This window comes from Augochlora pura, chromosome 4, assembly GCF_028453695.1.
Source record: "Augochlora pura isolate Apur16 chromosome 4, APUR_v2.2.1, whole genome shotgun sequence".
Taxonomy (NCBI): domain Eukaryota; kingdom Metazoa; phylum Arthropoda; class Insecta; order Hymenoptera; family Halictidae; genus Augochlora; species Augochlora pura.
In genome coordinates, this window is record NC_135775.1 from 11776106 (window position 1) to 11798058 (window position 21953).

General features: G+C 38.9%; 1 protein-coding gene across 1 annotated transcript; it reads right to left on the reverse strand.

Annotated features, from left to right (window-relative positions):
• Positions 1–18106: 18106 nt before the first annotated feature.
• On the reverse strand, positions 18107–19585 carry LOC144469515 (uncharacterized). Its single transcript, XM_078179913.1, has 3 exons — positions 19553–19585; positions 19175–19394; positions 18107–18657 (listed from the first exon to the last, which is right to left on the reverse strand). The coding sequence occupies exons 1-3, from the start codon at positions 19583–19585 to the stop codon at positions 18107–18109; spliced, it is 804 nt and encodes a 267-aa protein (XP_078036039.1).
• Positions 19586–21953: the final 2368 nt, after the last annotated feature.

The window sequence follows — 21953 nt, forward strand, 5'->3', positions numbered from 1 at the left end:
CTAAGTTCCGCGCTGAACGAGAGACGTGATTAATTGGAGCAGCGACCGATCCCCCTTGCTCCTCGGATCGATTAGTTTATTGGTCTTCTTGTTTACCAATACAAGTGGGTTTCGGAAGGTCACAGACAAGTGGGGATTACGGGCGTGCAAATCAAGCGGTGTCAACAGAATACCCCACTTACCCTTTGCCAGAAATTATGCCATTTTTCAGCTACGGTCTCTACGGCAAACACGAAGCGTGCAGTGGCGTGTAGCGGGAAATTTCGACCATACACCGAAAGTGTCTGCCGGGGAACTGAGTGATATCCTATTCCGTGGAAGTGTAGTGATTAATTTTAAACCTAACGGATGAGTCTTCTAATTACGCGCTGACGGTGCTTGATGGGGTGGATGTATAACATGACTAAGTCAAAAGATATTCTTTGGAGGTCAAGATATTTTCAGCTTGAAATGAAAACAAATCGTTTCGAAGAAAACCAGATGAGACAAGAATGAAAATTCCGTTGCAAGGTGGAATATAATCTAAGCTTCAACATTTTGATAATATTCTTGCAACAGTTGCGGTTCAGTCCGTTCTCCTTCAAGCCCCAGGAAAAGTAAAGTATCGTGTGCGAGTCAGCAGTCCTCCTCCCACGTTAGGTACGTCCACGTTGAAAGCACAGGTCCCTTTGTCTGAGTCTTTATGGTAGATAATACACTGTTAAAAATATAAGGGACCAGCTACACGATAAAATTCTTCGTGCGCTCGAGAGAGAGCAAGCGACTTGCCCGGAAAAAAAGCAATATTTCGATATGACCGTTCAACGGTTCGGACATACCCGCTCTTTCTGATATGTAAATTAATTACCGGCTAATTTGCGATGACGAGAGCAAAGGTTTGTAGATCGGCCGGCGATCTGGCGGAAACTGGTTTCGCGAGTGTGCACAAAGTGCTCGGGGGCGGTCCGCAGATCAAGAGCAGATCCTTTAATTTTCCGGGGGTAAATACTCACTCTATATTCAAATTTCCGACGGACCCGCCCGCCGTTGGAATATATGAACGAACGGCGCGGGGCAGCCGACGTGGCGCGTCGCACGCAATAAAATCGGAACGCATTAGATTGCGTTCCAGCCGGTTTATGCGGCAATGTTTAAAAGGGCCCGGGACAAGGGGCCTCGACATTTTACCCCGGTTAATGTGCACCCTGCGAACCGTTTGCCGAACAGATTTAAATAAAATGCGGCCATTCACGAATACCAGCCGCGCGGATCGATACGCTTGCGCCACCGAGTTTGTTTGACGTAAATTATTCTGCACTCAAATAGCTACCGGTCATTTTATATTCCCAGTTCGAAAATATATTAACAATTCTGCTGGCTGGTACTTAATGGCGCGATAACGATTATTTATTTGTTCTTGTTGTGGGTAAAATAATATAACAGTGTAGGAAAATGTATGCTGAAATAAAAGAAGATACAAGAAGATTTGTGAAAACAAATAAAACATACAGTTTGATATGCATGAAATGTTGAATGACCTGTAAAAACAGATGTATATATGAACTAAGGTTTTATTTGCCATTATTTATAATAGTATATATTTTATATCGGAGAATGTATCTCATTTTTATTTTCATTTCATTCTGAGACTAATTAAATGCTCGCCACGTTCCCATGCTGGATGACAACACGAAAATTGACCTACTTTACGCGAGTAAACGCACATTCGCGAAATATGATATTTAACAATTAAATCAACACAATTCCTACACGGCCCGCTTCATTTTCGAAATTGAGTTTGAATTTTGATAAATAATATCACAATGTATTCTATTAGTTGGGGGTATCAACAGCCAACATGATAAATTTTGTTAATCATCTCAGATGTACATGTACAGAGAAATGTAAGATAGGTATTGACATACATAATTTGAACTAAAGTAGTGTCTGATTATCAGTGACCTTTTCTACTGTCTCCAAATAGGTCTCACTGCAGTATATAGTACTTATAACAGTGACAATAACGTTTTACTAATTTATTAAATATAGCATTGAAAATGTAACTGAACTTCTAAACTGATTTCTACACAATTTGTTGACAGAAATCACAATTTGAATTGCCTCTCACTTCTCATCCATTATTCGATCACTTTGTAAATCGATTCCCACTTCTCACATATCAGTTGATAATTGAAAACATCGACTCTCACTTCAACCACATGGTTCGATTATTCAATTATACTAACTTAATGAAATCACACTTAACAATTCCACACACGCACAGCAATAAATGCTGAAAATATTTATTTTACATAATTACGAAACAGTGCTTTCTTCACATGCCTCCTAGAACCGCAGAAAACAGCCGAATATTTCCGAATAAAATATTCGGTATCTCATACGTCATAATCGACAGGCGTTTACAGATCGGTTGAAGACTTAATACCGTTTGATCGCAGCGACTGCGAGAGCCACCGGTCGATTGGACCAACGATCAGCCATCGTTCCAATCGATCATAATTTACGCGAAGAAATGATGACTAGACGCATTCCATTCGTACCTTTCTCCGCCTGTACGCCGCGGAATGCCTCGGCAGAAGCGCATCGAGTGCAAATTGCGGCAGATAGTTGATGTGGGTTAAGTCGATACGCGGAACGACCGGCATTGTCAGTCGTCTCGCGATTAAACGAATACACGAAGACAGAAGCGAACGAGTTTCCTCGTTGCGCCGCGGTCCGTTGACAGGCCCCCGTCGTTTCATTGCCCCGAGCTCCTCGCACGCTGGATATTACACTCATGCCTGCATCGTTCCCCGTGATTTATGAGCCTCGTAACAAGAATGCGCGTACCGTGAACTTTGTCCTCGAACAACAAGACATTGTGGATTTATTTGTCCGCGAGCCGTCGTCGGGCTGTCGACGTTTCAATCGATCGCCATTCGTTCGCCTGTCCTTCAATATTTATTTATCGTCTGTCAGTGCGTCTTTTTGATACTCTTATCGCGTCTCGCATCTCCGGAAAATTATTTGCTGGCTTACTATCTTTCAATTTCTCAGCCATTAAAAATCGACCTTCGACCGTACTCGAATTCCCTTCGATAAGAAAATATGGTTCATTTAGAAATGTCCAAACATTATTAAACATCTGTATTAGGATCTCTTTCATAGCTATGATAATTAGTAGTCTCTGGTCTTGCATGATTATTCTAGTAAAGCTAGTCAATTTTGTTCCCTATATGACCTCTGTTACTTCCGTTCCGACATTGTGGTAACAAAAGTATTTAATACTTTCTTTAATTTTAAAATAATCTAAAATATAGTTTAAAACTGATTTAGGATAATCAACTATCCGTATATTTTCAACAAAAAAGAAATAAAAAAAGGACTTTGACGTTAAATGTCTCAAACCTATTAACCGTTTGCCTTCGAAAGAGGGTATCGTTAATCCAAGTATTTGCAGCTGCACCACTGTACAAATGCTGATCGATCAGGAACTCAAGATCACAGTCGTAGACCCCGCCGAAGGAAACAACAAAATAAATTGGCCGACGTGAAACGTACAAACTCCGGCTCGAAGCTTCTCGCAAACGTTATCTAGCTATGCTACCTGGCAATGTTTCGAGTTTCAGCTCCGAAATTCCGTGGTGCTCAAAGTTCCGACGTGTTTCTTCGGTACAATCCAATCTAAAGCTAACGTGACGCTTATCTGCGTATGAAATTCCCGTGTCGGCTCGGCCGCGATTTAAAACGGGTATGTCCGATACAGGGTAAGAGTTTTTTTTGCACGATTCACGGAAGAAAAGGTTGCAACTGGTGCGTGATACCGTGTTGCCGGGGTCCGGGCCGACCGTGCATGTTTTTGCCCCGAATGGAACGGCGGAACAATGGCACGGGACGAGGCCGTGTGCTCGGGAGCGGTCCGCCTCTCGTCGGTCTCGAATTGTCGGCCGGCTCAATTAAAATTCCTCGTGAAATTTCTCATTTAACCGAAACACTTGCTCTTGCCGGGGAGGCAGAACGTCGCCGGATCCGTCGCCGGACGGAACGGTGTATGTATTTCACGGCGGGTGCCATTTTGCGCGCTGCATGCTACCGGTGAATTGTTGGCCGAGAAGAAAACGGGGAACTGTAAGGAAACGCAATTTCGGCCATTCTTTTCACGTTATTGTGGCTGCGTCTGGCGCGTTTCAGAGCGTGACCCGCGAAGAAGCACGGAGAAGCAATGAAATGTTAAAAATGCAAGCTGTTAAGAAGCCGATGGCTCTCCGGGACTCCATTTCATTTGCATACGCGTTCCGCCGTCTTGCTGTTATTAAAATGCGGAAGTGGCTGGTGTCTGCCAACGATCTGCACCCTCCAACATCGACGCTCTATCCCGTGGCAATGTTTCGATGGATAATCGCGCGAGAAGAATATCTGAACCTCTTGTTCATTTCCGAACTGTTCGGGAATGGGCCATTTCCGCGTTATCGCGAGATGTTTCTTCCAGCCTCCCGTTCTGTTGCCTTGGTACTTTGTAACTATTTATTACCGCCAGATACGTTATCATCAGGACGTTATTCCATAATACCGTGTTGTACACGTGATTTTGATTGTGTGATTATTACATGCAGTGTTGATGATTTTATATTCTTCCAAAGTGTGAAGTTTAATCAAAACTAATCGTTATTAACGTATTGCTTTATAACGATGTAAAGTGTGTCATTTCCTAGACATTTTACTATATTTATTGTAATGTGCCCTTGGATTAAGAAATTTATTCAAATTCTTTTCTACGAAAGAGTCTTTAAATATCTCAGCGATATTAAAACCAAAAATGTGGAATTTGTCATTTTGTTCGGCTCGGAACTTTTAGTATTGTATGTGACGAAGAAACATTCGTTATTTGATCTCGAATTGTTTTTTTCGTAGCACGTTTTCAGTATATATTGGGTTGAATGTGTTCGTTATTTACAAAGAGTAATTGCAATCCAGTTGAATGAGGGACGAATAAAGTTTCATAACAATCTAAAGAATGTTTCATATATTTTACCGTAACAAAGGTATAGGGAAAATTAAAATCTATCAGAGAATGGGTCGAGCAAATTAAATGAAACTGTGGCTCGCTTAATTTTTAGAAAATTCAAAATTATATTTTGGTCAGGGGCGCGCGCTTTTGATAGAAACATTTCTGTTCGTTATATACCAGGTTTGAAATAGTTATTGTATTCACGAACAATGCTCAACGGCTATTCATTCGGAAATGGATTTTCGTATGAATGAATGCTACCATTTTTCAGCACTAGCCTGTATTGAGCAGAGATCGCTCTACAAAGCAACGAAGTGCTAACAAAATGCAACAGTCAATCAACTTGCATTCCCCGTTGGTTAATTACGGATGCTCTTTCTAAAAGGAAAATCAAATGTTGTCGCTGTAGGATACAGTGAGTAGACAATTAGGATCTCCTAATATTGAATTTTGTTTTAGACAGTGGAAAGACTGCATAATTAATCCAGCAAAGCTGTTTAAATGTGTTGAGTAGTATGCAGTAAACTGTCTGTGTAACGTGTTTCTTTAACCTCTTAGGCACGACGCGGCACTATAGTAGCTTTCACGGATTTTCTTAATTACTTAATTTACTTTGGCTTTACTTAATTGTATTATTAGTTGTTAAAGTAAACGATTAAAGCAACAGTGTATATATACAATACACTAAGAAAAAGAAATATATATGCATATACATATAGCTATACTTAGAAAAGTATACATATATCAAGAAAAATGGTAATTTAGTTATGAACAAATTCATCCGCGCAAAATTTAGCCGTATCTAAGAGGTTCGTGTGTAAAATCGAGATAAATCACAGCACAATTAAAAATGCCTGAGCTGAATCATCTGTAATAAGTATGTGGACGAACAGATTTTGTGAAAGGGTGATTTAACAAAAAAATTTTCATTAGATAAAAACCCTTCGCTGATCCGCTAGATAAAATCATTTTACTCGTAGAATTTTCCTGTACATTTTATTTCAAATGATTCAGTTCTGAGAAGTAACGGTCGCAGCATCTTTTCGTCCCTTCCAGTAGAGGACTACTGCAATTCAGTAATTTTTTAAGATTTTGCAGCCAAAAAATAGCACAAATTGAACGGTATACAGAGGCCTGCAAAAGTGTTCGCAATAAATTTTTAAAACTGGATTAAATAACTTAAAACGTTTAATAGATGATAGAAGGACTAATTATCGCGTTTTAGAAGGTGTACGAATCGTTCTGTGTGCCACTGTATGTACTTTTAAATGGGGTGTTCCGTCCCGAAGGCGGAAACACCTGGAGTTTCTGTCGATGGCGTTTATGACACGGACGCGAGGAAGGTTATTTTTGAGAAGAAGACTTTTTCCACATTTGGCGACCAGAAACATGCTAATTTCATTTCCGCCTTCCTCAATAACCATTACGTGTCATAAAGTTAAGATTTCTAAGAGAACTGCCTAATTGCATTTTCGAAGCCCACCCCGTAGCACTTTTTAACGTTGTAAATTACACATAAAGAAACACTCTCACGGCGCGACAAGAGGGTGTCACCGAGTTAAAGAAGGCACTGATTGGTACTCCACACAGCAATCGGCAAAACCCAATCAGTGCCCTTCTATCATACCGAAATGCAAGTTCTCGAAGAAACCCCCAAAAAGCAGAAACGCCCACACCCCCAGACGAATCCCGAGTTCGACGGTCGAACGATTCGTCTTAAAGCACTCTTCTTCTAACCGCCAACGAGACACCTCTAATACTTTTAAAACCACTAATATTTTTAAAAATTTCTAAAAGGTCCTAGCAGAGAAAAATAAAATTTCGGCAAACAAATTTTGATAAGAGTTTTAGTTATCTCTCGTCGATTCTCTTCAATCACCAAAAATAAAATTAGGTTCCGCTAACTTGTCAAACTATGCACGTAATATCATACGGACAGAAGAACAAAATTGCATAAGTGTCGATGATCTCACAAGTGGATGCACGGTCCAACGAGCATCGCGGAGATCGTTGAGCACAAAAACCCCCGGTGGAATTCCATCAGTCAAATCTCGATGCAATCGTTTCCAATCGCCCTCGTCGATCCGCAACTCGACCGCGACCCGGGGCTATCGGAGATTAACGCGTGTGTCATGGCAGGCGAGCGTGCGGCATTGCAACCAATCGGCCACGTGTAAATCAAAGTTCAAGATTCCGATTAACTTGCACTTGTCACGCTTGTCCGGCCATGCGAGTCACTTTCACCACGGCTCGCCGCGCGACCGGGGATCTTAAGACCTGTTGATCGGCCCGCGATCGAGTCCCTCGTCACCGGACGATGTCGTACACACGCCTCGTGGCGGGACACACACGGCCAAACACACGTACGTCAATTTGCCGTCGCCTAACAAATCCTCGTACCGCCGGCAACAGCTGGGAGACACGTGTGACGTGGATTGCCCATTATGCTTTCCGCTTGTGGAGACAAGTTTTGCGAACAGGTCGGTCACTTTGCCAACAACGTTGCGCTTTGGAACCATTAATCGAATGGGGAAAAGGCCATCCCTCGATCTCTTGGAATCATTTGCTCATTATAACGTTAATATCGGTATCAACGAAGGGCAGATGAAGATCTATGGTAACTATTCAAAATGCGATCCTCAGTTAATGACCTTGAAATATGTTGTCATCATTCTAAATTACAACTTCAGTTTTCGAGATATTCGAAAAAATATACTTCAAATCTAATACAGAATATCACTGCCTCCGACATGAATGTCACTAGTTCGTGGTATATTACATACTGTTTACATGCGCAGTTGGTTGGAGTTTAGAAACGAGCCGGGGTGTAAACCATACATACCAAAATCCATGCTAGGTGCAGAACGGGCACGCATTCCAACTCATCACTCTACCTTTTCTTTCAAATCTTGCATGCATGTAATTCTGTATATTTTAATTACTGTTCGATGACAGCTTGTCCCAGAATAAGAGTCAAAACACATTTCCAGATAAATCTCGATACGGACCCGGTATGCGTACATTAATGTATAAAGTTTTAAATTAGATTAGGTTGGTCTCCAGCTCGATTGAAAGTATACGCGGTAGCGTTCGTCGTCATGTACTTGACGTCGATACGCTCCCTCATATTTTGATATATGGTATCGATCGGTAGCGAACCTGATTGGTTCGTGTTTATGAACGCGAGAGGGTGGGAGAGAGAGGGCCGGTCGAGAGCAGTTCGGACCGTCTACGCGTCCAATGTTTTACACCTTCCATGGATTTATATGCACTCCCCAACCTTCGCCTACCTAATTCTAACCAATTTCGTATGTGTGCAGTGTTACAACTGTGTAACGTGCACTGTGGGACACCATGAAACAATAAGGTGTTCATTTTGTAAGCAGAAAAATCAATAAAAAAATATAAAATTCTTATTACTAGTTGTATACCTCTATTGTTTAACACTATATTTCATGATTTTATGATTTGTCTACAGTTTTTCGTTGTTGCAACTGGTGCGATTGATTTCACTTTATGAGTCACGTATGAGATACTTGTAAATACAATTTGTTATATTAATATGTTAATGCATTTGAAGACAAGACTAAAGTTTTAGTTGATTTTTCTTATATTACATTAATATTAGCTTGTAAATAGACCAAAAATGTATTTGTGGCGACTACCTCTGACACTTGCCAACAGATGCTGTTCAAACCGTCGACAACCATCGCGACAATTGTTTTTCAAATTGAATAACAGTTTGCAATACTATGGTGCATTTACCAAACCCAAAAAAGAAGTTCTAAAACCAGTAATAGGAAATGAAAACAACAAAGTGAACATACAACATAGTCGTGAAGTGTTTGAATATCTTCTTCAATAAAGACATTTTTTGAAAATATCTCGAGATCTAATAATTTTTTTGCTATAGTACCCTAATCATTTTTTTACATAGAATGAATAGAAGAATCGATCTGTGTAAAAAAATATGCGTTTCTATTTAAAGAAATGTTGCAATTGTTAATTGCACATGCACTGCTGCATCTAAAAAAAAGAAAAAAAGCCTACAGATGTAGTGCTCTTCGAACCATTTATCTTTCTCCTTTGGCATTTTTTCGTAAATGTAATAATAACGGAGTTATAACTTGAAATACTTGCGTGGACCACCCTGTTTACCGTTGAAACCATTCTTACACTTATCCCTGTCTAAGGCAGGGCCCGCTAGAATAACCTTACTGATGAGTCCCCTACCGGGCCTAGAACGAAATAGCTCCCTTTCCTTTTTCCCGCAGCCATACTAAAAAATCACAGGACTTCTTAGATCGCCACATACTCTAATTTTACAAATTTCTTTAGATGCATTAAAGAATTAAGATAACAAATTGTATTTACAAGTGTCATACGTAACTGTACATCCCGACAAAGTAAAATCGGTCATATAAATTGCAACGAAAGAATGCATATTATAGACAGTTCATAAAATCATACAAAAAATAGATATACAAAATCGATCCTAAATAAATAATAATCAAGAAATTTCAAACTTTCTGAAACATATTGTTAAAAAATAGAGGAATAAAACTGGTAATAATATAATAGTTTTAAGGAAGTTTACTTTTACAACTTTAATAATAGTATTGGATGAAAGTGGATTTTCGTTTGAAAGTAATTTTGGATAACCAATCCCGGTTGAAGTAAAATTGCTAATGTAGCAACAGCTATTACCAGTTTCAAGTTAGGATCCACATCATCGATTAAATGACAGAAGCAATGTTTTCTTCCGATTGTACCCCGTATTAATCTTACTGAACGTCGATAAATTTCCTCGGCCGAATTGTTATCAGAGAACAAGATTTATCGGTAAATTTCGATTAAATAGCACGCATATCTCAACGACTCATTGCAGCCGAACAAGCTACGTTATTGGTTGCCCGACTACAGCACTTGAGGTAATCCCGATAGTAACGGTAGGCACTTTGTCGAAATCAGAGATCAAAGCCTTTGTAATTCTATAGGACGATACGTGAAAGTGGTTCAAGCGTGTTACCTGTGGACTTTCATGTACGCGCCCCGATGTATTGGAGACCTGCGGAACGCACTGGTAAAGCACTACTAATAAACATTTGGAGTACACTGGACGACCAAAGTAATCCTAACTGGATCCAGTTAAGCAATAAAGTGATAGTGTTGTCACTGACACATTGTCTAAAGGAGAACTGTTTGCGAAGAATCGTACTATTTGCAGGAGTCTAGATTCTTTGACGTACGTAATTGAGGAAATCTTTTTCGTTAAACCTAAATGAGTAGAACCTTGATTTATATCACTGGACACAATAATTGGTTTCTGTCTTTTGCTTTTACAATTGCTTAGATTTAAAAAACAATTTTGACAGAAATTTTTAATAAGTTTCTTTATTCGGGCATATATTATAATTGAAATTATACAAAATTTGGAGAAACCCAATGGTTTATAACCTTTATAAGACAATAGACATTAGTCGCGTTTAACACTAAACCTACCGAGCAGTGATATCGTATGCATTGGTGTGCATTTACTCGTAAGAGTGAGAAAATAAAATTCGTTTAGACTCTGTCAAGCTTTAATTATGAAGCTTGTGACAATAATGCAATTTATTCAAAGAAAGAGGTCTCTTAAAGCTTATGTAATATTGTAAAACTAGAAACCGGTCATTTTGACCGTGGTAGGTTTAGTGTTAAATCTGTATAGTTATAATACTGTTGCGAATTTCACTACACGTGTCGCGGCATTGTATTTACAACTCGTTTATATGCAATATACAATATAGATACAATGAATCGTTACGAATCGCTTGACGGTTCGGTCTCGACTGCTGACTGTCTATTGACACAACAGATTCGTGGCAACCCCTGTCTTCAGCTATTCTCTCTAAAGGGTGTTCACCACAGAGCAATACCACATTACGACGACATTCAGACAAGTCGCCGTAACAATACTATACAAGAGAAATTACATGAATTCGTTTTTGACATGAATGTATAAAATCCACAACCTAAGTCATAATATAAGCCATATGAATATAATTAACGTTGTAACATTATACCGCTAGGCGTATTCTTAACACTATCAGTTTGGACTTATATAGGTCGAGTGTAACAAGTGCAATATCTATAAATCCAAATCAATTTCATTTTCGCCCTATTAAATTCTGTAAACTCGGTTAGGTAATGGAGAACTGAATGATCAGATAGCTACGTAATTAGCGCACAGTAATGTAATGGTTGTCCTCATTTAGTGCGGTAGGATTAGAGTGGTCCCATTCACCAGTCCGCCCCAATTTCATCTATTCAGTGTACAAAACATCATCAAATAATCTGATAAAATTGATGCACTGAAACGCCGCGGTTTTTCATTGTATATCATTACGCGCGTAATGCCGGAACACTTTCAGCTCTTTATATAAATCCATTATACGTTATACTTGAAACTATTGTAGTCGGATATCCCTTGTTTCATATAATTGCACCTAAGATGTGCTAACTCGATTAACTTTTTGGAATATTTTAACGAGTCTCAATTCTAATAAAGATTTTTAGTAATAACCTGTTTAATATGAATGTTAATTCTTTTTTATGTTTTTATTCCTCCTTTAAGTTTTTTTTATTCCTCTTTTTCAGCAATATAGTTCCCCTAATCAGAATTGTTCCATCCTCGGCTAGAGCGCCCCTCGTCGCGACGTTCGATATCCGTGTACCTCACAACAGCTACTGATTGCAACCAGTCATTACGGTGCGTCTGTCAGGCCGTCACCAATCAGAAGTTTAATTAAACAGGAAACTCCGTGGGACTGCCGTGGGCGATACATCACGTGGCCTCCCCGCGTAAGAGAGCAGATAGCGCGAGGAGCGAGCCAGAATTACAGCGCGGGCCGGTGTAATCCGTGCTTCTACGTGACTCGCGGGGCCATAATTTCAACGGGTTCGCGTGTACGTCGCGGTTCATTTATAACGGATGCCTGTTAATCCGCGGCGGAGGATATATTGTTCGGGGCGGCTCGAGCGCGATGAAAATCATCGGCCGGACACACCGAGCGGATTTTTTGATCGATGTTCCGGCAACACCGGAAAGGAACGCTGCCGGAGATCGTTATCCGAGGACCATCACGACGAGGTGCCGCGGGGATCGCGTCCCCAATGAATCGTTTTCGACACCGAGCCAGGGTGGAAGTGATGATACCCACGTATCAGAGATTACCGACCGTATCTCTGAGGAAATTAATTGTAGTCGCTCCTGGCGTCGAGCGCGCGATCTTGTCACTGAGCCGCGACGAGCAGTTTCATTCGCGCCGCAACGTCTGAGAATCGACCTGATCAGTTTATAATATGATTGCAGCATCCATTAGTAGATTCTCAGATTACTGTTATCGAAATGATCATTAGCGTGTTGTTCCGCGCGTGCCCCATTTTCCTCGGTCCTGCATATACGGAATGGGCCACCACGAATTGGAAACAACTGGAGTGGAAGGGGCTTTTTGTTTCGGACGAGACAGCAAAGTAGTTCAAACAACATTTTACTTCTGAATTGGTGCCACTGGAAAAGTCAATTGTTTGACCTCTAGAAATTTTTTTGTCTTAGATGAAAAATAAACGATTTAACACAGATCACATTTCTTGGTCTGTTTTATAATCATTAATATTTTTTAACACGTCAACTGATTTAATTTTGTGAGGTATCTGATAAGCAATTATCAACGAATCATTAGTGAATCGGAAAGGTTCATTATCTTCGATTGAATAATAAATTATTGAGTTTCATTCCCAATTTCTGGTTATATTCTTCATTTACATTGTTATCGTTTTAAGTAATTCACAGAAAATCAATAGTCTTCAATTATCCTATTAGACCAATTCGTTTGAATTGTTGGACTTTTCACTCGAATTATAATGCAAAATATATTTTTATTTCATTAGGATCTACACAAGACGAAGTTTTGTCAATCTTTCTTGTATTTGGATTGGTTCTTGTTTTGCGCTGCGTATCGTTTCCCTTTTATTATAATATGTTTCCGAAATATTTATTCATCAACTCGTGTTTCCCCGGGAGAACATTGCTTTCCACGTGTAAATAGTATACGTATCATGTGTCAATATATAGTTTATAGCTATAATACAGATAATTAATGTTAAAATTAAAATAACTCGAACGAAAGTGAAGTTTTCAAGCTAAACTTTTTACTATAATTTTTACTATGATTGTTGCTACGATTTCACAAAAAAATGATTTTTGTAACACAAAAATAGAATTAGGAACATTAATGTATATACAATTATCTGTGGAGCGGAATAATCGCTATTGGTACGAAGTTAATTTAACTTCAAGTCATCATTATTGATACGGAATCAATTTGCCGCACGTTATAAATAGTGTTAGGAGTAAGTTTGACGTACGTTGCCGCTCTAAACTTAAGTGATTGTGAAGCTGGATCTAATAATCTGTATTCATGATTTTCGTGTGATAAAATTAAAATTGGTAAAGAATATTAAATTTAGCATATGTGCAGAACAATGTCTATTATTTTCGCTACATTGTTGAATAGAATAAAATGAAACCCGTTGAAATTGCCGAGAATTATTTCATTGACAATCATTCCACCGAAACGATTTTATCGACGTCGTATTTCGCCGACAGTATTCAGTCACCGATAATCATATCACCGATACGTTTAAATCCCCAACAATTATTTCACCGACACCGAATTTTGCCAACAGTGTTTAAATCCATGCCGTCGACCTCTATGGCATACATTGAACAAGTTCGTATTATTGTATGTATTAAATATGTATCTATTAATAAATTTAACAAAACTTGTAATACAGTTACGAAATAAAATTAAAATTACAACTTTTTACAATATCGTTTAAATTACCGTTTATATTATAGAAAGTAATTTATTAATTATAAAAAGTTCTGTAAATATTATATAATATCATCATTTTTTGATTAAAGGAAACTAACAAGTAAAAATTATCCACGTGTCGATGGAATGATTATCGATGAATCTAGGTGTCGTGAAATGATTGTCGACAAAACTTCATGTCGACAAAGTGATTGTTGGAGATCTAAATGTGTTGGCGAGGTGATTGTCAGCCATCCACATGTATCGGTGAACGAATTCTGTCGACGAAATGCGGGGTTGATGAAATCGTGTCGGTGAAGTGATTGACAATGAAATAAATGTCAGTAGAGTAACAGCAACCCGATAGAAAATGTTAAAAGTAATTATTTTTAAATATATTTATTGAAATTTAGTCTTATAGGGGAATGTTGAAACAGTATAATCCAAGTAAAAAAAGAAAGTATAAAAGCCGCGAAGAGGTCACCAAGAAGAATAAGCAAAAGTTCGTGCAGTGGAATGAAATTACACAACTTGAAAGAATAGAAAGCGAAGAATGTGCGTCTGTGTAATTTTCTTTTTACGTGGATAAAAGCCGCGGTTATTCTAATGTTAACTGTGCAGCCAGCGCACGGATCTTAGGCCACCCCGAGTGATGTGGTTAATCAGGCTAGTTAATTAGATGCAGTTTTTGCTGGTACCTCGGTGGAAAACGTAGCAACCGTGAGCAAGGTAACACAATTGAGGGAAACAGGAACAAAAATGAAGGGAGGGTTAATGCGTACACAAAGGGACGGGTCTTCCTTCCGCCGCGTGTCCGATGTTCGTTTTCCAGCTTTAAGCGACTCGCGGTAGTCGGACTGAAACGGGACAATGTTCTAAAAAATTCAATAGAGTGTGCTCTTCGTTTAAAAAAAAAAAAAAACGGTGTTCGTTTGCTATTCATGATTTTTACTGTTACTTACACTCGAATAACAGTTGAAATTCCGGTTGAATCTTGACCACAGAATTTGCCATTAAATTACGAATAAACATTTTTGTAGACTACTTCGTAACAATTAAATAGAAATAAAAATTTGTTTGACCCTCTATTAGATTTTTTAGTAGAAAGAACCGCAATGTATTCGTTACTGTACGTATCATCTTGACTTTAAATTTCACGTATTTATTTTACGCATTCAATCCGATTCACTGAAGCGGAGCACCACTATAAGAGTGAAAATTTGCATCAGCAGGCAATGTCTGCCGGTGGTTATCGCAGATCTCGAATAACACGCTATCCAACTGATGGCAAATGAGTAAGATCTCTCATTGAAATCTGAATACCACATTATACCTGGAATGCCAAACTACGTAGATCACGAAATCACTGTTCTATTAAAGTAATGAAATTGTAATGTACCTCTCTGCTGAAAAGCTACTTGTGTCATAAATATGCTTCAACCGTTCTTAAAAGTGTTCAGCCGTTACTAAAATTTTCAACTACAAGATTAATTGAAACAACAAATCTTCATGGCTTTTTCTAAAACCACTGTAAGCAACGAGTCTACTATTTTCCACTTTCCATTTTCCTCCATTTTTTGTTCTCAAACGAACGTTACATTTCAATTGTGGAACTTTAATAAATTCAATTCCAGATTTCACCACCTCATTTTTGTCGCAACTACAAAAAGTCCAAATGATCATTTTCATCTACGGCAGTGCAAATGTAGAAAACTTAATCTTGTAGATCGACTTAATAAAACCGTAAGAATTCTTTAAGAAATTATTAGAAGGGAGGTTTAAGAGTGCATCATTAATATTCCACGAGTCCTAGCCGCTCGCGAGGAAGAAGTAATGAATTCATAATGACCGGTGGACCACGTAGAAAGTCGGCCATGATTTGATATGGACCATGATGTTAGGTCTAATTAAATTTGTGATAAACTTGGCTAGCTGGACACTATATAACGGGGACCGAGAAGTTGACAGGTCATTAATTTGTTACCGCGTTGCGGCCGCCGGCGACCGCGGTTTTCTCCGCGTCGGGAAAGAATTTCGCGCGAATAATTAAATCTGTCGTTAATTGCCGATCAACTCCCCCTCCCAATATATCATCGTTAATCGTTAAGCGTTGAATTATATGAAACGGTCCGCGGTTCGCGCGGGGGGACAAAAAAGATGGACGTTCATAACGTGCCCGATATCGGTTCGATTTTAATTACCGTGGAATATGTTTGCCACCGTATCCCCGCGAAATCGATTATCCGAGGCCAACGTTTTAATTAATCAACGCGCTCAGTTGACATACCGTGGCAGTCGTGTTTCGTTCAACTTCTCTGTTCCTCGAATGCTGGGTCTTATCGTAGCGTCGAGATAATAGACTATCACTTTAGTTCAACCTATAGTGCACGCTGCGTCGATAACTGTCTGGTTGCTCGGAAAGTTCAGTAGCTCTTCCATACATATTTTAAGGACGAAATGGGAAATTTGTATGCAAAGGATGTTAACAAACCGCCAGAGATAACCGGGAATAGAAAGGAAGGAGAAATATGGTCGTACGAGATAATAGTTATTATTAATTTTCCTTTTTGAAAACTTCGCTGCTGCAATTGAATTTTGTGTGGCTAGTTCGATAGCGTCTCCCGACATGTTGTATTCTGTTAATTCGAGTAATGTAGTAGGATTTCGATGCGACAGGAGCAAGATCAGAGGTAATTCCTAATTTTAAAGGAAAGAATGTGAAATGTCACATATACAGTTTAAATAGAATATTTTCGTTTCATGAATTTCATGACAGAATAAAATCTTTTGAATATAATACTGTTTTAAAAACTTGTCACATGAAATCAAACATTTTGTTTTCGTGTAAAATTGTAGCTAGTATACTATTTTTTCTTTTACTACTTGTAAATAGTACAACTGAAAGTAATACAATACTAATTAAATAAATTATTCAGACTAGCGATAATTTCGGTTTTAAAAATACTGACCTTAATGTTGGGACTTCTTTATCATTAGTAAATTCTTATTAAAAAAAGATTCATATTTAATCTATGTCTGCATAATAGGCATGTATAACCTTAGTTTGATATAAAATATAAAATTAACACTGTATATGTAGTAGATTCTGTTCCAAATCTTCACGATGTTATAAAATAAAGGATGAAAACAACTTCGAATATTTTTCTTGTAAGGAAGAAAAATATTGAAAATAATAATCTACAGAATCGTGTGCAGAATTCATTTCTGTAGAATACCAGTTTCACCATCGATGGAAAGGCAGGTTGAGATGGAATGATCTAAGGACACTCGCCATTCCGTTCATTCTTTCTTGGTGTAACAGAATAACCTTGCGGGTTTTCAAACAGTCTATCCATAAAAGGTTTCGATGTTCCGATCAATCACCACGGGTCTGACTGATATTGGACGAGCCGCGGCAGGCGCAAACATCAATCTTTGATTATCCATCCCTCGATACCTCTGTAATGTTGCTTCTCGTCAATTCTCTTCATCTGCGTCATACACAGAATCCGCGTGTCAATTTTACTGTAGAAATATTCACCGTCGAATACTGCGGATCGGTTATGGTTGCCGCCTATTTTTATTTTCTCCTACCGGCGCTAACGAGCGTAACAATTTTTTCTGAAACTACCACCACGAATTTTTAGACCGGCACTCATTATATTCGGCTTGTATTTATTGCGACTAATGGACCTACATTCGTTCGTTTTCCACCGGAATGCTTCTCTCTGTGTGTGAAACTAACATTTCTATGGTACCGGAAATTCCATTCTATATTTCCGCGCAACACACATCATTCCGGTTAAATTGGAATTTTTGTAGAATTAATATCGGCGTCGGAACATGTCGAAACAATGGGCTTTTCAATTGGACGGGCGAACATGGCACAATTGAATTCGGTGTAATGTAGCTTGTGATTTAGAATTATATTTAAAATATGACACGTCGATATATTCAATGTCAATATTCAGCGTTGTTAGATGAATGAAGCGTATTCGTATGAAATGGCAAGGTATAAAGCACTCTCAAAGAATCGTGCTTCGCGCTTGACAAATTAATTAGTCGAAGGAAATTGCTTAAAATAACGGCTTTCTGTCAGCCGTTATTAACATTCAGAAACGATTTTATATAGGTGGGTATGCGAATATTAATACTCAAAGTTAGTAATACAATGTTGTATGTACATTAAATATAATCATAGTCGTAGCATCCTTGTCACGAATACAGACGAAACAATTATCGCTAATCAATACAAGCTACTTTAGCGATCACCATGAACAAAGCCGTGACGATAGGCCCAGCGATCATGATCTCGTCCATCGTGACGGTAACGGAAACTAGGATAATCTTTCTCGTAACTACCACCCCTTCCAGTATACCCGTAATGATAATCGGTTTCGCGGCCATCAACACCTTTATTATGATCAACGTTAAGACTCTGTTTATTACTATGTTCATAGTGCTTGCCGTATCCATTATGGTCACTGTCGTCAATGTATTCTTGCTCGCCGCTCTCTTTCCCGCTATCTCCAAAATGAATTTCGAACTCATTGTTGTAATGATAACCAGAGTTCTTGTGATCATCACGATCCAGTCCATGATTCCCGTCGCTTTTGTCTCCATCATCGTGTCCGAGATGAACACGGTAGTATCTGTGATAACCATCGTCTCCGTCTTTGTCGTCGTCAAAATGATGGTGGTAACTACGATAACCGTGACTATGATGGTAATCATGCTCAAAATCATGATTATATCCATCGGAGTCGTCTCCACCCAATTTTCCCGGCGAGTTATGCACGGAACCTACACCTCCTGAAAACAATCCACGCAAAATAATTATTTTACTAAGAAGAGGAGATAGTTTTTCTCATTCTATACCACACAAAAGACAAAGGCATTGATTTTTATACTGACATTATACATATTTTTGTGAATCCAGCTCTATCGTTGTATTTGCTTATATCGTTAATTAAAGTGCGAATCTCATAGATGCATGATTAAAATACAATACATACATCAAATATAAAACAGTAAATAGTTTAAACTAGTATGTTATTTCACTGTTTCTATCAAAACAATATCTATTCTGAAGATAGATCTGCAGTACACTCGCCACAGTAGTCACTCGGTTTATTGTATGCTATACATTTCGCCAGAAACGTCTCTAAAGTGATCTTATTTTGCGTTCTAATTTAGAATTCGCTCTTTACAAGCTTATACAATACAACCAACGACGTTTCTATCCACAAAAGGTTCGCGGCAGCTCCTTTGGGAGCTATAGCGAGAGAATCATGCTGCGGAACAAAGAGAGTTTTCGTGTTGCCTTTACCAAACGTGTTACCATCTTTGTAACTCAGACGATTGTATCTGTCTCCGACACCGTGCTCCTTGTACGCGCCCCGAAGTCCCGCATTAACTTCGTGATCTCCGTTATCACGGACGCCTTCGTTCCCCCGTACTGTCCTCGTGATTTCACCGATCGATTCGTGTGCAAACACGCAGTTCGTCATCGCGACGATCGGCACGATCAGCGAAATCCAAAACGAGACCTGGAATAATCGGAAAAACGAGCCAGGATTACATAATCGCGTTAGATAATCCGCAAGTAAATAGAGTACCACGTCCGCGTCGGAATTTCTGCGACGTGGTATGAATTTTGCCGAGTTTGAGACAGCGGAATACACTTTTATTTCAGCATGTGCCATACCTTGGACTCCATCGGTATTCGCGGAAATCGCATACCGTTAACGTGCTCCCTTAATGACGTGACAGACTAATGGCGTAGCGAGCGTTCGCGCGGGCTTTTATAGGAAAATATTCGACAATTACGTGACACTTTCTTGCTACCCACGAGAACGTTATTCAATCGCGATTCGGTCAATTAACGGGTCCCGATAATCCATTGTAGGACATGCTGCCTGCAAAATCTATAGCGGGCAAATTGAAGCATTGAGTGATTTTTGCGAGCACGTGACAGTTCGCGATTCGCCGTCTGTGTATTTGTTCGAGCACATTTTTCTTGGTCGACGTGCTCCCTGGTACTTTCTAAACGTTTTTCGTCCCGAGGAATAATCTGGCTTCGTGGATGCTAAGAAGAGACTGTCACTGGTTCTACAATTGTCTGATTGCGAGTGTTGGAGAATTTTTAGCGAGTCAATCGGAGAAAGGACTATCGTGCCTGGGGATATTTAATATCGGTAAACGTTAACATAATTATTATTATTTTGGCGTTTATAGATTTTTAAGATATTGTAACGCATTTATATAGAGAAAAGTCAAATACATTTATAACGTATATTTCGAAAGAAATTTTCTACTTCGCAACGTAAATGACCTCATTACTTGAAAACTTGCGTAAAGATCTACAACAGCATTTATGACAATAAAAAAAAAGTTACATACTACATGTATGAATTTGTAATTATTCACCGTACGGCTGCCGGGACTGGAAAAAGTTCTACGCAAGGTTCGATACTTTCTCGCTTATTATTTCACCTAGTGTAGTATTGTTCGTTGCACACCCATGCTGACACTCTCGCACAAATAGGGTAAACGTGTTTCCCTTATTGGTAGAAATAATCCCTTTCTGTTAGTCCAAATTTCCAGGAAACGAGGGACTCGAGCCTCGTCGATTGTGAATAAACAACGCCTCCGGACTACCGTCACAGACTCGATCCCCCGTTTCATTCCAGACTTTTGATTATTATTGGCTAAGTTGCGCACTGAACAAGAGGCGTGATTAGGTGGAGCCGGCAACCGATCCACCTTGCTCCTCGAGTCAACTAGTTTATTGGTGTTCTTATTTACCAATAGAAGTGAGTTTTGGAAGTTTATAGACAAGTGGAAACTTTGAGCGTGCAAGTCAGGAAGGGCGAGCAATTTCTAGATAGAAATTGTGCTATCTTTTCAGCAATGAACAGTAAGAAATCGTAAATACCGACCGCTGAACTACATTAATTTCATACTCCCAATATTTTTATTCTTCCATAACGAAGAATAAAAGAACTGAAACATGAATAAAAGAACAAAACACTTGAAAATTGTACAAGGACTTTCATTCAATTGTATGATTTTAGAGAATTTGTTTTACATCGATACTCGAGTAAGGTTTTTATAAAGATCGTCCCTTTTTAGTTGAAACATCGAAATTGTTTACGATGAAGCAAATTAATACATCGGTGATATACAATGAATATAATATGTATACATATATATATATCAACTTTAATATCCTAAAATCTGTACCTCTTTTCGATTCAGTGCGAAAATCAGCTTGATATTAATATTCAGTATCCTGAAGACAGCATTCACTTTAAATTAAAAAACTTTGTGAACTCGTTTTAAAAGGAAAGTAGCGAATGGAAACTTTCCGCTTAAAGAATTATGCTCCTTTGTAATTGAAACATGAAAATTCTTTCGCATTAAAGCGAATATGCCGCAAACCTAGTGGTAACGAAATACGCAAAACGTTCGCTCGTAAAGGATTTCGTTGCGACTCCGGTGTTTATATTTTTCACGATTTTAACAAAAGAATTCGTTTCTCGCAGAGATCCCGCGATTTGGTTAAACCGTTCGACTGAAATTCGAGAAAATGTTCTGCGGACTATTACGTTTAGTTCTCGTCAATCGAGAAGGACTTTTAGAGGAAAATTTGTGATTTCGCTGATTAGAAACACCGTGCTAAATGATCCACCGTTTCGATCAAATGCTACGAATGACCGGTTGAACTGTTTCATTCGATTTAATTAAATGTACACTGGCGCGATACTTTACTCAAGCGGTGATGAAAGAGCACGCGGATCGGCGATGCCTTTGTGGAAAATCAAATTTTTTATCCGCTCGAAAGCTCGGTCGGGGTTGCGGCTTTCAGTTGTAAAATAACACCACTGGACTTGTGTGTCGGCAATCACCAGGAGATTCAGATGTACGGTTCTAAAGAGAATATTCGATGTTTCTCGTACTATCCGAATCCGCTTTGACGCTTCGCAATATTTATTGTTGGTGCGCAGCTAACAGTTATTACTACGCTATCGCAAAAATTATCATTTGTTCGATGTGAAACACTTATATTGATATAATAACAATATTTCTCCATCGCGGAAGTATCC